The 18,157-nt window shown below is 36.0% G+C and overlaps 2 protein-coding genes across 2 annotated transcripts; one reads left to right on the top strand and one right to left on the bottom strand.

Moving 5' to 3' along the window:
* Positions 1–967: 967 nt before the first annotated feature.
* On the top strand, positions 968–11,134 carry LOC147397768 (protein STRUBBELIG-RECEPTOR FAMILY 7-like). Its single transcript, XM_086449684.1, has 16 exons — positions 968–1,359; positions 2,536–2,668; positions 2,766–2,837; positions 2,932–2,997; positions 4,106–4,177; positions 4,279–4,347; positions 4,745–4,816; positions 4,908–4,973; positions 5,077–5,142; positions 5,233–5,540; positions 5,681–5,964; positions 6,490–6,761; positions 8,078–8,213; positions 10,257–10,393; positions 10,512–10,668; positions 10,774–11,134. Exons 1-16 carry the CDS (start codon positions 1,284–1,286, stop codon positions 10,927–10,929), a joined length of 2,142 nt encoding a protein of 713 aa, XP_086305810.1. The 5' UTR covers positions 968–1,283; the 3' UTR covers positions 10,930–11,134.
* Positions 11,135–12,134: 1,000 nt separating this feature from the next.
* On the bottom strand, positions 12,135–17,029 carry LOC147397767 (DNA binding / DNA-directed RNA polymerase). The gene is made up of 4 exons (XM_086449685.1): positions 16,438–17,029; positions 15,008–15,160; positions 13,636–13,950; positions 12,135–12,799 (listed from the first exon to the last, which is right to left on the bottom strand). Exons 1-4 carry the CDS (start codon positions 16,810–16,812, stop codon positions 12,389–12,391), a joined length of 1,254 nt encoding a protein of 417 aa, XP_086305811.1. The 5' UTR covers positions 16,813–17,029; the 3' UTR covers positions 12,135–12,388.
* Between the last annotated feature and the right edge of the window lie 1,128 nt (positions 17,030–18,157).

Genomic DNA, 18,157 nt, shown 5'->3' with positions numbered 1-18,157 from the left:
AATAAGTGACAAAGCCAATTAGCTTATAGGTATTCATTCATTCATGTGAGGACAATAATGTCAAATTCTCATTCTTAAGGTCTAGGCCCAAAACTCAATTGATAAATAATAATTAATCTGTATATTTTTTGAATCACTAGGGAATTATCTTCTTATCTGATTATATCCAAGACTTGATCAACGGACTCAAATTAACAAATTTTTTTTTTTTTTGGAAGTAATAACATTTTAGGTAGGAAGAATTGAAATTTGTCCATTTAAGTTGTTAAACCAATATTTCAACCGAGAGATATTCGATGAGAGGAAAAAGTGATTTTTATCTTCGAAAGAAAGGTATAGTTATGTGGAGAGACTTTATAATAAAGAGATTCCATTTAGATCTGTCAAATACCAAGGGAAAAATACTTAGAATTTTGGTACCAATAAAGTCTTTTCTTCAAATTCATTTTGAAACCAGGAAAAGGTTGAATATGGAACTAAAGAAGAAGACTTTCTCGTCCAAAAGTCTATAATTTTGAAATCTACACCGAAAAAAGGGCGATCCGACACATTAGAAATTCTCTATTCGAAAACCATGTCCGTTCTTAGTTAAAAAAAAGCTAAGATCCGGTAAAAAGCTTAAGTTCAAATTCTACTTTTAGTTAAAAAAAAGCTAAGATCTACTATCGATCGGGTCATACGACTCGAATATAATACTAGCCGTTATCGAAGAATTATCTATCTCTTCCGAGGAACTGTAACACAGCTAAATCTCACTTTACAGTACGATTATTAAACTACCAAACAAAAATGTTTTTCAGACTCTGACGTTGACGGCCACTACAAAGTTTTTTGTGATAAATATATAAGGGGAGTAGAGTAATATAACGTTATCCTTATATGGAAGTCGCAATCTCAGTCGTAGATCTGTGACGAAAATATGGATCCAACGACTGGTGCTCATTCAACGAACCAGACAAATTTTGTTTTGTTTTGTTTTTTTAAATTTTTATGTGAGCCTAGTGAACCGCGTTAGTCACCGTTTGTTCGTGATGAAAGGCGTTTGAGATTTGGGAAGAAAATTTCTTGGAACAAATCAATTTCCTCTGTAGAAAACCTAAAAACGTGTTTTTTTTTTCTTTTATAATAAAATAATAAAGATTCTGTGGCTTCGGTCTCCTCAGGCTCTGGTTTGCCTTTTCTTGCCAGCTTTACTTCGTCTGGAGAGGAGAGCTGTGGACACATAAAATCAGCAAAGAAAAAACATCTCTTTGAGAAGCCTAAAGTTTCTGTTCTGGGGAGAGATGTTGGTGCTCTTCATTGTGTGCATTTCGCTTTGGAGTTTTGGTTCTGTCAATGGCGCCACAGATCCAACTGATGGTAAGCTCTTTTTCTTTCCCTTCATTCCTCTTCTGTTTGTCTGAGACTTGAAAGAGAGATAGAGATAGAGACAGAGACAGAGACACAGTGTGTTCAATGGTTTTAGAAACATTTATTTTTTTCTCATCTCCACAAATCCCTACGTACTTCTCCAATATATTCTCCAACTCAAAGCATGACTGATTATACTTATTCCTGTTCATTTTTGGGTCTCCGATTTAGGATTTATGGATATTGGGGTCTGATTTATCGAGGGTTTTTGTATGTCTTTTTGAATGCTTTAGAATGGTTAAGAAATGGGTCTGAAAAAAAAAAAGAGGTTTTTATCATTTTTCATTAGAGAAGACTGATTGTCAAATGTTAAGGGGGAAGTTATGGGTGCATATTTTAAGATTAGGACATTTTAAGCATAGTTTCTAGACTTAATGGTGGCCACAACGTAATGAGAAGGTTGACCTCAGCTAAGTAGATTTTATGGGTCTCGCTCATTTGTTCCTTTTCTCCTTCGGTCTAAAATCTTAGTAGTCTGAATTCCTGGTTATGTTGCTACTATCTTGCTCCCTACAGCTATGTTCGGATTTGGTTGGGGTTTCTGGATATAGCTGACATGGTTTAAAGTTTCATTCAAGACATTCCAATTGAAACATTGACCCTTGAATGTTTTGGAAATGTTACATATTGTCTTGGAATATTTCAATCGAGATTGTCTTGAATTTAAACCTTGATAGGTGAAACCATTACAAGAAAGACCTCATATGGTGTGGTGGATGTTATGTTGCAATTTTTATATCTTTTCCCATGTTTTGGGCAAGTCAATTTGGGACTCTATATATGTGATATATATATATATTTAATGGATTGAAGAGTTCTAATAGAGAAGGAAGGGGACTTTGAGAAAGTGATCATCACTCTCTCTATCACAGAATAGTAAAACGAATCTCTAAGAAAATTTGTACTTTATATGTCACATTAACTTTATATATATATTTTCCTAAGTTGTAGGTGTGAAATCCTCATTAGACACCAGAAACGAACATGAAACTGCTAATATCTGTTAATTTAGTTCTCAATTAGTTTTAATTGAAACTCTTTAACAGCTAGTGGAAAATTGGTTTTGAACTTTTCTCGAAATATGATAATTTTTTTTATCCAATCTCTCGGCATGTCAATGCTCAGTCTCTGCTCTTAAGGAAATGTACCGCAGCCTAAATTCACCATCTCAGCTAACGGGGTGGAGCTCCAATGGCGACGATCCATGTCAGCAGTCTTGGAAAGGCATTACCTGCTCGGGCTCAGCTGTTACAGAAATGTGATTTTCCCCCCCTTTTTTTTGCATATATTGGATGCTAAGGCATCCACAAATGCTACTTTTTTTCTGACCTATTCCATTCTTTATATTCCATCAGAAAGTTATCTGGTCTTCAACTTTCAGGAACGATGGGTTTCCAGCTATCAAATATGAGATCATTAACCAACCTGTAAGCTCCACGGTTCTCTACAAAGTGTGAATCATTTCTTCTTTCTGTTTTATTTTCTTAATTTTGCTTCGATGTTCTGTCAAAATTCATGCAGGGATATGAGCAATAATAATCTTGGGAACCAGATACCGTATCAACTTCCTCCAAATGTGCAGCAATTGTAAGTTTCATTAGTGCATACGTTTCACTTTTAACTTCTTTGCGTCAGATGGACATTAATATGGAATAGGGCCCACTAATATGCCCAATATCCTGGCTGCAACATGATGAGAGGGTATTCTACCCCATACAAAATAAAGAGCAGCTTGTGGATCAAGCCTATTCTTGACATAAACTCCTCACACACAGAGTCCCTTTCAAAAAGGATTTATACACCAAGGCCTATGCTTAGATTATTACCAATATATCACAATGATCCACATGTTTGTATTTTTAAAATGGACAATTGATACACCAAGTCCTATGCTTAGATTTATTGCCAAAATATCGCAATGAACCCCATATTTGGGGCAATGAAACTAGAGAGGGAGTAGATCCAAAAATATAGCTATGGGATGATACTTAGTAAGGACACTCCTAAAGATAAGAGACTGTTTAAGATTGATGAGCAAGAAATACCCCAAAGAGATCATAACAAGTATTTAGGTTCAAGTATCCATAGATATGGAGATATTGGTCAGGATGTGATCATAAAATTAATGTTGGCCAGATAAGTAGAGAAGCGTTTGTGGAGTTTATGTGATTGACACGATTCAATCAATATAAAAGGAATGTTTTGTAAGATAGCAATTAAACCAATCATGCCTTATGGATCTGAATATTGGGCAGTCAAAAAAGCTGTCCATATAATGAGTGGGAAGATGATGATGATGAATAGTAAGACTATAAAGGCAAAACAGAAATGTACATATTTTAGAGAAAATTTATAAGATAAAGTAAGTCCTTGGAGATGGTTTGGGTATGTACAAAGAAGACCAATAAGATCACCAATGCGGACTGTATTACAGCTACTCAAATGCTGTAGAATACCAGAGGAAGGCCAAAATTGATGTGGCTTAAGATAGTAAGAAAGATATGAAGGTAAATGCTTGACTGCAAGATATGATTTAAGAAAGAATGGAATGGAGAAATCAGATTCATGATGAAAATTCTATTTATTAGTATTTGTTATACTAATATGTTATGAGGTATGGATGCAACATTCTGATTCTTTCTTCTTTTTCCCTTTTTTTTCACTGAGTAACAATGATTGAACATCTGATCTGCAGAAATCTTGGTGGAAACACTTTCAATGGAGCCATTCCATATTCCATTTCTCAAATGGCTTCTCTCAAGTACTTGTGAGTCAAATTATGTTGCCACTTTGATCATTTACATTTGTAACTTAATTTGGAGAACTCCACACTAAATGGTTGAATGGTTGAATGGTTGGTGGGTGTAGAAACATCAGTCATAATCAACTCCAGCTCCTGGGCGACATGTACGGACAGCTTTCTTCCTTGACTACATTGTGAGATAAACCCCCATTTTCTCTCTTTATGAAAATAGTCATGCAAACCATTGCAAAAATTCATGTTAGCGCATTTTATGGCATGCTTGAGATTTTTTATTTACTTATTTTTATTTTATTAAAAACTTCTAAAACTTTTTAAACTTCATAGAAGTTGCAACTTCCAACTACCTTTGCAGTTGTTTTAAGAATAAAATGCCCCTGCATCATTCATCTTCCACCTCCTAGATGAAGTTATTAACATTTCAAACGAAAAGTAAATTTTTTTTTTTTTTTTCACTTAAATTTGTGAGTTTAGTTTGGTATAAAAGGCCATATGCTACTGATTTTTACCGTTTGAACTTCTTCTTTCGCTTGTGTGCTTTCAAATAGTAATAATCTCTTCTATATGTTTAAGGGACCTCTCTTTCAATTCTCTACCGGGGAACCTTCCTGAGAGCTTTAGCTCCCTTTCAAGTGTGACCAACATGTAAGAAAAATAAGAGTTCATCTAATGCTATGTTGATATTTGATGTTGAGTTTTGCTTCACTCATTATTTCTCTTATTTATTACCCTTCAGGTATTTACAAAACAACCAGTTTACGGGTCCCATTGATGTTCTTGCAAATCTTCCTCTTGAAAATCTGTGAGCGATCTATATCAATTTAATGGGAAAACTTGTATATTTTACTTTCTGAAGAGAGGCCTCTTATTTGGCCATATATAAACCTAATGTTTTCTTTTCTCAGGAATGTTGCGAATAACCGTTTTAGTGGCTGGATTCCTGACCGGTTGAAAAACATAAAAAATTTACAGTAAGCATTTCAAATAGTTATCTTCCTTCCCATATGTGAAGAGAGATTCTTTTTAGTTTAGATATGAGGTTTATGATTTTCAATTTACAGGAAAGATGGTAATTCATGGATGTCGGGGCCTGCACCCCCTCCTCCACCATACACACCTCCACCTGGTGGACAAACAAACCAAAATCACAAACCAGCTAGCAATAACAGCCCATCTGGGGTCAACGAAAGCAGAAAGAAATCAGGCATTGGAGGTGGAGGCATAGCAGGGATAGTAATATCTATTTTGGTTGTTGGAGCATTGGTAACATTCTTTTTGGTGAAGAGATCCAAAAGGCGGCCCTCCTCTGATGTTGAAAAGCTTGACAATGATCAACATTTTACCCCTCTTGCTTCAAACGAAGTTAAAGGTAGTCCAAATTCTATCTGAAATTTGCATATCAATGTTTGCCAGTTAGCTTCACAAGAAATCCAATGTTGTTGATTTAAAAAATTCTTGACTATAACATGGATATCACATGCACTGATGATGCTAAATTGTCTATTGCAGAAATGAAATTTATCCAAACTACATCAGCCGTTAACACAAAGACATTTGAAACTTCTGCATCCATGAACCTTAGACCTCCACCCATTGATCGACACAAATCATTTGACGAAGATGATTTTTCAAACAAGCCTGTTGTTGTCAAGAAAGCTCGTACAGAGCCCATCAACGCTGCAGTCTATTCAGTAGCAGACCTGCAGATAGCTACAAGCAGCTTCAGTGTAGAAAACCTTGTGGGGGAGGGGTCTATTGGACGTGTTTATCGGGCTCAATTTGATGATGGGAAGGTACATTTTTCTCTTGAATGCATCATGTCTTTTTTATTTTTTATTTGTTTATTGTCATGGGTTAAAACTATTTTCTTCTCAAGTTGCAAGATCATTCTTTTTTATGTGATAGATAACAATTTGTTATTGAGACAGTAAAATTGAAGATTGCACCAATACCTTTTTATTTTGTTATTTGGTGAGGAAAGGGCTAGCACGGATAATTCACATTTGAATTTATATAAAGTGACCCTTAACAATGATTAGTGTTCCACTGTTTCCCCCCTTTTCTGGTCAACTGTTCGTTGTTGACTTATTTTGTTATCCAAAAGAATATGTTATGTGAGATTTTTGTGACCATTTGATTGAGTAATATTCCACATACATCTCCCAGGCGGGCCCATTAAATACGGTGATCCCAGGCATCCTACATGTGATCCATTTGTAATTATTCATTTGGTTTCCTCATGATGTCTGAATGCTCACAAGGGATGAGTAAATCTTTATTAATCGTCGTCACTTTAATCCCCTGATGATACTGTTCAGGTTCTTGCTGTGAAGAAAATAGATTCATCTGCCCTGACCAACCAATCATCAGAAGATTTCTTGGAGTTGGTCTCGGACATCTCTCGGTTACATCACCCGAATGTGACTGAACTGGTGGGGTACTGTTCCGAGCATGGACAACACCTGCTAGTTTATGAGTTCCATAGGAATGGCTCACTTCATGACTTCTTGCACCTCTCGGACGAATACAGCAACCCATTGACATGGAACAGTCGCGTGAAGATTGCTCTAGGAACTGCACGTGCCTTAGAGTAAGTTGATTTTGTATAAATAGGCAAAGGAGTTACTTAATTGTTTTCTAGTAGAACTTGATCAAGACAAATTCTGCATGATTTTACCTATCAAAAAAAAAAAAAAAAAACTTCTTCATGATTTGCTTAGTTACTTAACATATGTTATTAGATCTACTATTGAAGGTGTTCTTATTTCTGCTTATGTAATACATGCATCCTTATAAATACATCGTATGTGGGCCATCCATAGCAATATAATGTTTTAGTTATTTTTAAATCATCATCTCTTTCCTATACACAACTATTTAGGGTCACCTTCAATTCTTTCTGCCATTCAACTATTTCTAGAGCTATATCTCCTATTAAGGCATTTTCCTTCAAATTCTTTCTTCCTCAATTCACTTCCTTTTTGGCCTTCTCTTCGCTGGGTCTTCAAGCTGCACCAAAGCAGTACTTACTGGTTCCATCATTGATAGTCATCCCAATTGGTTTATAAAAAGAATTACATTCCTTAAAAGACAAACAAGAAAATAAAATATCAGAAGTAAATTAAAAAAAAAAATCTCATACATTAGACCTATACAATAAACTTAATTAAATAAATAGATGTTTTAAGAAGGGAAAACTGTCAAGGAATGTATATTTCTTAACAACCTAATAGATTATTTGTGGATTGAACACACAAGCCTCCTTTAGGAATCATTCTTATGGAAAATTATTAGAGAGGGTGTTACTGCAGTATAAGTCAGGATCTATTCCTGGATGTACTTACAGCTGTAACTATGTCAAGACGTGACAACATGGCAAAATACCCAAATAAGTGTAACGGTGTTACATAGGTTGACATGCACAACAAAATTATTGCTCATCACACTACTTAAAAAACTTATGCTTGTAGGATCCAGGGTTTTGAAACCTTTAAGTCCCTTTAGTTTGACTGCTCACGAGCCACCGAGTAAAACCTCTTAAATTATTTATCTGAATCCAGGTACTTCGGAATTTTAATGAGAACTGTCTTAACTGAAATTGCCTAAAAATTCATGATGAATCAAACCTTCTTTTGTGAACATCTTCCAATTTTCTATTGCAGCAGCTCTACTTAGAAATCCCTAACCTGACATACTGGGAAACTTCTCAGTTTTACAAAATTTCAAATGAATTTGTTTTCAACATTGGACTTTGCACTTGGTTGTCCGAGCTTCACTGCTCCACTGGGATTGGCCAGCGCTTGATCTACAAATTTCAGAACATTGTTATTTTTCTCTTACAAGCTATTATTCTCCCATGATACTCATGGGTGAGTTTCATGGTACTTACAACCGGACTCTATGCAGGTATTTACATGAAGTTTGCTCACCATCTCTTGTTCACAAGAATTTCAAGTCAGCCAACATTCTGCTGGATGTGGAGCTCAATCCTCACCTTTCAGATAGTGGATTGGCAAGCTTTGTTCGGAATGCGAATAATCAGGTAAAACCTCAAGCTTCCCAAAATTTCATAGCTGGTAGTGAGTAGAATTTTCTTTTATTAACATGGAAAAAAAATATTATATGCTGAAGAATATTCACAAAAAACCTCAAGCTTCCCAAAATTTCGTTGCTAGTAGTAAGTAGAATTTTCTCTTATTAACATGGAAAAAAATGTTATATGCTGAAGAATATACTCAACTGGAGTGGTGCTCCTCTTTTATCTTCTTCAAGTTGGTCTTTTCCTTCTGTCTGTGCAAGATGTTAATACATCCACTATGTTAAAAAAATTAGTAGTCTTGGATTTAAGGAATGATAATGGGAGGATGGCATATTTGGACAGAAAAAAGCCGGATAACCTGACTTGTGCAGACCCTTTCTTTCTTTTTTCTTCTTTTTTCTTGTTCTTTCAAATTTGATGGATAAACTGGACTTGAACCCACGGCCTCAGAGTTGCCTTGCAATGTGTCTAACCAACTGAGCTATGTCTCTAAGCCCCGTGCAGTATACTTGATGAACAAGCATGAAGTCTTCTCATAATTCACCGATACTCTTTTGCAATAACATGTACAAGATTATTACATGTGTTTACTGTTTCACATTTTTGGTTCTTGTGTGATTTCACACCCCTTTCCTACTATGAATGAACTATCTAACCAAGTTACTCGACCCTGGGTACTCCCCGTTACCGATGTCAACATGTTGGTTATGGCTCAGTTGGACCCAAATATTTAACAACAACCTGTTTCTAAGAGATTAAAAAAAAGTGTTATAAAAATTAAATAACAAGTTATGAAAATAAAAGTACAAAAAATCTCAATGCATCTTGGAGCCATCCAACAACTCAAATACAAGTAGATTTATAATACTAGAGGCTATATCACTATAATTATATTTAAAAACCTATTAATGTATGTAGGTTGGAACAAACCAGTTCTCTTTTAGAGGTCACTTTTCATCCAAAAAAAGGGAAAAAAAACTGAAGGTACCCTCAGTTGAGCTAGTAAAGTCTGAGTGGTAACACCACACAACTAGGATCAAAACTCCGCGCCTTTACACTTAAACCTATCAAAAAGAATGAAAAATTGAATAGAAAAGAAAAGACAAACTGAAAATGGAATAAAGGCTGACATTCTTATGTGACAAGATATGACTATCGGTGTCCATACTTGTTTTAGATGGAAAACCCTAAGTGTTGTGTCGCCACACAAACCTATACCCATACTGTAACCGTACCCACTCCATGGGTCTAAACTGCCCAGCCCAAAAGGAAATTCAGTGTATTGACAAGAAACCAACTTTTAGGGATATATGTCAAAGGTGCCGACTACCAAAGTTTGTAAATGTTTTCTATTACAATCCATGCTTTCATCCATGGACTACTGACCACTGACCTGCTTGCCTTAGAAAAGAGGGATACAAGCCATGATTGTAGTAAAATTTCATTTCAAAAGGCCAGTTATCTTTTGCGACTGTTTGTGTCATTCTTATTGATCCGTGGAATATGAAAGTTTATATTGAATTCACAATTAAGTACATAAAACCATTCCCATAACTTGAGGAAAGTCAAGATGCTTGTCCGCTGGTTAGAACTATCTATGCTGTATATTATGTATTGAGATGGTTTGAGACCCAACTGCTATAAGATCACCTAGATGGAAAAAATCAACCAAATTATACCCAGTATATGGACTTTTTAGTCATAATCTTTTTGTGATTGAGTGAATATGATAACATTGGATAGTTAAAATCATTTAGGTCGTTTCTTTGGCCTTGGAGAATCTCACTAGGTTGGGCTCATCCATGATGGTCACTTAGTATTTGTGGTACATGCAAGGAACATGAATGTTTCAGATCATCAGACATGGCCATTCGGACCCAAGGATTCTTTTAAACAGAGAAAATGGACAATGTGGGCAACTGGTTTTGGAAGTAATTATTACTATCATTAGGGTATTGGTTCCATAGCTAAATTTTTTCAATAGTGTAGGTGGTTAACTTTTACCTTTGTATTTTCTCCACTTTTTTACTTTTCAAACTTCTGCAGGCATCAGACCATAACTCAAATTCTGGATATGATGCGCCTGAGGTTGCCATGTCCGGCCAATATACTCTAAAGAGCGATGTTTACAGCTTTGGAGTTGTCATGCTGGAGCTTCTCACTGGTCGGAAACCATTTGACAGGTAAGGCTTTCTAATACTAGCAATGATTTCATTGTGAGTTTTCTCAAAACTGAATTGATACTCCAATATTATCTCATTCTCTCTAACTTTATAATTATTATGGGGGTGCATCTGCCAGCTCAAGACCAAGATCCGAGCAATCTTTGGTTAGATGGGCGACACCTCAGCTCCACGACATTGATGCTTTGGCTAAGATGGTCGATCCAGCACTCAAAGGACTCTATACTGCTAAATCCCTGTCACGGTTTGCTGATGTGGTAGCTCTGTGTGTACAGGTATTGTGATGGCAAGGAATCCAATTATAAATTGGCTGTTAAATAAAACCATTTCATCTCAAATGATTCTAAAGTTATATATTAAATCATGATATTTGTGGACAGACGGAGCCGGAGTTCCGACCACCAATGTCTGAAGTAGTCCAAGCTTTGGTTAGATTAGTCCAGCGAGCAAACATGAGCAAGAGGACAACAGGAAATGAGCAAGGAGCAACCAGGCGAGCAGATGACCCACCAGATACCCAGGATTACATGTTTTAAATTGCAATATTTACAGTGGATGTTGATATGTGTCATTATTGTCCTATGAGAGAGAGAGAGAGAGAGTATTTCAGTGGAGCGAGGTATATGTATTATTATTTGTTCTTTGCCAAGTGTCCAACAAAGCAAGGCTCATCTGTTTAAGCATAATTTGGATTTGTGATTCTAAAACTATTTTGTTCAAAATATTGGGTGAATGTGTATCCATCCCTCTCTCTCTCTCTCTCTCTCTCTATATATATATATATATAGCGATATTACGACCCCTATGGATAGCGTTATTACAACCCCTATTACGACTCACATTGCGACTCACCGTTTGTTTTATATATATATAAAGGTTACATGGACCAAAGGGACCATGTAGCATGTACCACCGTACACATTTGGGCCACGTGGACTGTTGCATTGGTCCAACTGACAACTCAACCTCATGTTTGTCAACTAGATTAGGTTTGAAAAAATAAAACACATTTTTTTGGCATTGGATCTTGAGTTTAAAAATGGATGGTCATTGAACTCGTAGCTTTAAAATTTAAATCCATCTTAAAGGTTTACCTTCCCCATCTCATGTTCAAATGCTCAAAAAAGTTGGGAGGAAAAATAGTAGCAAAACTTGGTACAATTTGTTAGTACTGAGAAGTGTTTTTAGAAAAAACTGAATTGATTTCACGATTTTTCAGGAAACAAAAACTGTGTAACGTGGGGGCTTGAAGTGTGATCCGTGAACTAGCTACCAAACTAATTTGCAATAAACTGAATGCCAGTCATCTTGCAAACACAAAATTTTGGGACCCATCCGAACCAATGGATACACCCCAAAGTATTCTCATACCTAATAGGTGGACTCAACTAACCTCAAATGAGGTAAGAGGAGAAACATAAATTTCCTATGGATTATCCTGAAAGATTTTGTAAGCAAGAGTCCTGATTGATCCGAGAGTTTCACACATTCTAGGTGGATACCAACAATCAATAATCAACATGAATAATTGCACATGTAAGCACCATGCATCATTCCCAGGCACTTCAGATCACCACCACACCCCTACGCCTTTTATCTTAGGTGCTGTACAAGATTGTACATGCAAGACAAATACAATTGGAGCTTATGGCACCAAAATGTAGACTTGCTACGCATGACACTACGATCTAACATCCAATCTGACTATTAACGAACAAGAAATGTTACCTGCAATGACAAATCCAGCACAAGCAGACCCATATAGCTTCAAGAGTAATCAACATACATTCCAAAAAATAAGTAAAAAATACCCCCAAGAGTATCTCAGTAAGCATAAGTTGCAGCACTTGTACATGGCCACTAATCATCACTCCTCAAGCAAGGAAAGAAAGGTCTTGGCTCACATGTTTTCAAACAATTCATGCCAATAGTACCTTTCTATTTTGTGATCTAGGGGAACAAAACCATGCTGGATAAGAAACAAAAGGTGGTCTTCTATCTCCGTCGCCTCTCCAACCTCGCCCTTGGGAATTTGAGAGGAATGGGAAGTGTAACCAACAACAACTTCTCTTCGCGTGCGAGTTTGCAACCCAAGTTCTTATAATGCTCTCTCAACGGCATTGTGGTCATTTTTAGGTCCCTTGCAATGTCAGTCAGGTCGGTTCGGAACCCATCAGCATAGAGCGTGAGCACCAAAACATAACTAATGAGGAGATTCTTCTTTTCGATTGATGGTTCATATCTTTCAGGATCCGCAAACATTGTCAAAAACTTCTGGAACAATATGCCAGGGATTTTATGGTACTTCACAGAAGCAGCACTGTCGACAGATCGTTGATCCTTGAACTTTATGAGATGAGATATATATGAGAATATGCAGGAAAGCGTCTTTTTTTCATCTTCATCCTGAAAAATGACAATTTTGAAAACAAATTACTCATTTGAAACACACGAAAATGGATAATTGTCATTCTAAGGAATATTTGAATGAAGATATAGGTGTGGGTGAAGCTACACTCTACATGTGGAGTACGCAAACAAACCATACTCCACACATGGAAAATATGTTGGGGAGCCAAGAGGCAACATTTTGATGGCTCTCCTTCAGGATGTCCTGTTTTACTAATCAATCTGGTCGGCTGACCTGATTAATCCCATCCTGTTGAACATAAAGCAAAAAATTGCAAATTGTACATGGAAAAGATCAGGTCAATTTCTGATTTAGCTCTTCTGTGTGCTCATCCCATTCCCATGGCACAAATGAATTAAGTTGTTGAAAGAGGACAGTTTCCCAGTGGTTTACAACACAAATCAGATGAACTACCCTAGATCAGCCCAGAGTCGGTCCCATAATTAGTGGCAATTCGTTTGGGTTACACTAGATACTACCAGATTTTTAATTTCCAGAGTCATGCACGCACGTACACACCTACATCAGTCCAGCACCCATATTTACTAGTCACGAAATAACATGCACAAGCTCATCATCCAATAGATAAGTTCCCATAAAAGAGATTCTTGAGACCAATAACTATCAGATAGGGATGACTCAAACCATGAGCTCATCAATTTACTCTGTTGGATGGAAAAGTGCAAGAAAGCCTGTGCCTGGAGATGTCCTACCCTTGTTGGGTTGCCATCAAATGATGCTCCAGACCCCATCCCCCACATGCACGCCTATGTTATGGTATTATGACTATAATACTCCAATATTACTAATTGTTCACCTTCTCAACCCTTACCTGGATCTCCTGCAATTTATGTATTCGGTTGCAAACAAAACTTGGATACATATCAGGTTCTATTTCTGCTCCTGACTGCATGAGCTCCAGAACATCTAGAAGGTGATTCCACTCCCCTTTGAGAATAATTTTATCTAGAGGATAAGCTTTTTCTGGTGCAGTCGCAGAAGAATCATGAGGTGGGATATTACGAACACTATATTCACCAGCACTTTCCAGAGCCTCCTTATTTACCATCACACCCTCGAGTTTTTTCTCCAGATCTTTTTGAGTGGCAGAATCTTCTTTTTCTTTCAGAGATGCCATCTTTTTTGCCTGGATAAGTCAATATAACAACACACTAAGCTTAGAAATTGTTCTAGGGAGAAAATGTTCCAAAAATATTTCCTCCAAAAGAAATTTCTACTGTTTTTTTTTTTTTTTTTTGGAAAATTAGAAATTTCAACAGTAGAAAGAGAGAATATTTATGAATAAATTTTTTCCAAGCTTCCATAAATGGCCCAAAGAAATTTTTTGTAACAATACACTAATTCAAGTGTACACCATCAAAATGTACTACATTCTCATGTATTCATTCACATTTTATTTTTATATCTCTGTCTTTCCACACATCCCTCACTGCTTCGTGCAATCCATGACCATGTTTTCTTTTGATTCCAACAACTTAACCACATAAAGCTTAGTCAGCTTTGAACCATGCATTACTTGTATTGCACAAATTCTATGCAATAAAGATAATCAAATTGGATTTTTTATTCAAGGTGTGGTTTGTAGGCAGGTTTGCAAGTCTTTTACTGCATTTCATAGGCGCATCGCCACTAAAGGCATTGCTTACTAGCATTCCTTCTTTAAGAGAGATGATTACGTTATTTGGGTAATGTAAAAGGAATCCTAAGGGGGTAATTGGTGCAGTTTAAGGTCTGACTGATCAGACCTAGTCTGATTCAAGACCTCTAAGACTTTTTCAGTTAACAGGGAGTAAGGCCCAAGCACCCATTTAACCCATTTTTTACATGTCTTGCACCGTTTCAAATTTCAAATCCAATTTGCCTAAAGGGTCTCCAGCTCCCACACCTCCTCCACCTAACCCACCCGCGCACTGGAGAAAACTTACATTCGAATGTAAGCACAATAGATTCTAGGGCTAACTATAGGAATGATTGAATAAATTTGTTAGAACTTCGATTATTTACTTAAGTCTGAGAATAAAATTGAATTTGAGAATAGCATTGGTAATAATCTACACACACACAAAAGAAAAAAAGAGTAATATGAGCTGTCACAGGCCACCTTATGGCAGCTTTTTGATCAAAGGAAAAAAAAAAAAAAAAGATTTGGTTTTCAGGTAACTCTAATGAAAATAAAGGTATACCCGAGATATAGATCTCTTTGTTCCATAGAGGTTGGTAAGATCTCTAATTTTGTCTGCCCTCCTTTCTGCAGTAAGTTCTTCTTCCTTCAACTCCTTAGTAAGTTCCTCATCATAAGTGTCCGATCCTCCAACTCTTGGCTCCAATCTGAATATCTGCAATCACATCATAAGCCATGAATATGAATCCAACAAATCATTGTAGATCACAAAATAGGTAGAACATGTTAACAAGTATTGAAAAACCAATGCGTATTGTACAACATAGTCACCAAATTCAGTGACTTAATGAAAGATTCGTGATTAAATCATGACTTTTCCTTCACCAAATTTTTTTTTTTTTTTGATAAGTATATTATATAAATGAAGAAGAGGGGGAGGCTGAGATAGCCCCCAAACTTGCGATTTTTCAATTAGTTGCAACTTTTTTATGAACTTCATGATTAAATCACAAACTTCGCAATTAAATAGGAAAAAAAAGGGCCGACCTTGATGCATGAATAAGACGAGATGACTTTGACAAAGATGATGCAACTATTTGACTGATGAAGTGCCAGATAATGAGGATGAAAATGAGTTTGATGATTTTAATCTGTTGATGAATCCTAACTTAGACTCATGATTGTAATCTTTTTATATTTCAAACGATATATACCTTGAATGTGTTGTGGACCTGTGGTTACTTTTTGTGGATGTGGATGATATCATTATGATGTTTGGTGATTTATTATTATAAATTAATGTGGGATTTGATAATATAATATGAAAGCATGACTTAATAGGAACAATTATACATCCATATACAAATCTACCTATTCAACCCAACTCAATAATTCTAAATCGTAGGGATTATAACCCTTCTTAATAACTACGGCTTATCATAACATGTGGCCACGAAAGAGATCTAACAGAACTGAAACTTACATAACCATCCCCTAAATCTAATCAGATCAATTAAAAGCACCTGCCTGGATTGTAAGGATTCCAACCAAGGTGGCCTTGGTTTCTTTTGTATCCTCTCTAGTTGGTCTTCTCGACCACTTTATCAATAAATTTGGTTAATTATCCAAAAGAAATCTCCACATTTGAAATATAAAAAGCACCCCTCAATAAATAGCATTCCATCATTCAATTGAATCTTGTAGTGATCAGCAATTTCAAAATTTAAGCAGAAAAATTCTCAACCCCCCATCACTATCTCTACTGTTGAAGTGTCAACATAGAGTTGATCCAGATTCAAAATATCATTTCTTTTGAATGGTGATAAATAAATTTCTTAGGAGAATTAAGAGGGAAAATTCTCATCTTTAATTGATTATCCTTGATTCCAAGTTCATTTTTCAGTCAATAAAGCAATTAAATTTGAACAACAAAACAACTGTACAGAAATTATTGAAAAAGGAAAAAGGAGAAAGGGAGAAGATGGGGTTTACCTTGTTACAGGCAATTGGTACGATTTTGAGAGACTGTGTCTCTTTATCAAGAACTCCAAGAGCATAAGTGCAGACCTGAGCAGCTGTTGCTTCTCCTGAATAACTAGTGCCAACGAAATCAACCTTTGATCCCTTAGGACTGACAACGAGCTGTAAACGATTAGGTCTGTGTTTGTTCCTCAAAACCCTAACCTTAGGTTCTTCTTCTTTGGATGTAGATGTAGATAGCTTTTGGGGATCGAAACCAGATGGAAAATAGCCAACCAAAGGAGCAGTCTTGTCTGGATCTTCATGTACAATCTCCATTTTCACATCTAATCTCTTTCTCTTCTTCTTTTTCTTCTCGTTTCGGATCTCATTGTCGTCGCCCTCCATTTTTCCCCCCCTTTTTTTCTAGGGTTTTCTATTTCTACGTAGAGATTTTGAGGCACTGTCTGATATGTATGTTTATATCTACTACTAACTGCGTCCCTTACTTCCCAATGCCCCAATTAGGGTTTTAGCGGAAAACCCCCTTACCCTTACAAATTACAATTGCAATGAGAGAAGGGAGAGTATGTTAACACCAATATTTCAAAGAAGCTAAAATGCCCCCCATATGTTTTTTTTTTTAAATTTTATAACTTTATATATAATCGTCAAGGTCATTTTCGACAATATCTATATTTATAATCCTACGATTGGCATGCCAATTTTTACTTACAACACACCAATCCAATTTTTAAATGATTTTAAACATATCCCTTCACATTTTGTGAATATAAGAGATACTCCTTGTGTTTTGAAATTTATGAAATGCCCACTTAGAGCAACTCCAACCTAATTAGGCTCGGGCTACGTATCCCCTCCCAACCGTAGTTTTGCATGGCCAAAGTTCTAATAAAGTGCTTCAACACACTTAGACTGACACTCACTACTTCGATATTTTTTTTGAGAGAGAGAAAGTAGACAAGGCAAAAGAGGAAAGTGGGTTTCTCTCTCTTGATTTCTGCATGGAAAGGAATTTGATCGTTGGGGTTGAAGACCGTTGGAGCTTCCTCTTGAAACTCAAATGACTTCTTCTTCTTCCTCTTCCTCCTCTTCCAAGATTGAAATTTTTTTTTTAAATCATCCGTTAAATCATAATTTTTTGAAAGAGCAAAGATTTTTTTTTTAAAACCTCATAAAAACTATAATTTTATTGACAACTAAAAAATTGTGATTTAATTGTATAGTTAAAAAAAAAAAAATCGTGATTTAACCATGATTTAAAAAAAAAAAAATCATAGATTTTTTTCATTATGGATGCTAGAACTTGGCTTAGACTTATTATCTCAAAATTTTATTTTCTTCAATATTAAAATCTCAAGAGTAAAAAAGAACTTTTATGGAGTTGAAGATGATGGATTTTGGCAAAACTCAAAAAACATCATTTTTATAAAAACTTTGAAACAATCATCCCGCTTCAAATATCCGGTAGAATTCTCTCATTTAGATTACATGTGATGTCTCCAAGGAGGCATCCCAAATATTTACAAAAAAGTAGGAGTGTGAAATAAATACAAAAAACTACATGTCAAGTTTTGATGAGGAAAAAACTTTGAAGCGGGCAGCTTGCTTCAAAATTTTGAAGGAACCCTCTCCATTTGATTACACATGGCATTTCCAATGAGGTGTTTCAAATTTTGGAGGAAATGTGGGGTTATGGAATAAATTCAGAACACCACTTGTCTTATAACAA

The sequence above is a fragment of the Akebia trifoliata genome, chromosome 8 (genome assembly GCF_017979445.1).
Source record: "Akebia trifoliata isolate Shusen 1 chromosome 8, ASM1797944v1, whole genome shotgun sequence".
NCBI classification, from domain to species: domain Eukaryota; kingdom Viridiplantae; phylum Streptophyta; class Magnoliopsida; order Ranunculales; family Lardizabalaceae; genus Akebia; species Akebia trifoliata.
Note: the sequence above shows the minus strand (reverse complement) of the source record. Positions and strands in the feature narration are given on the sequence as shown.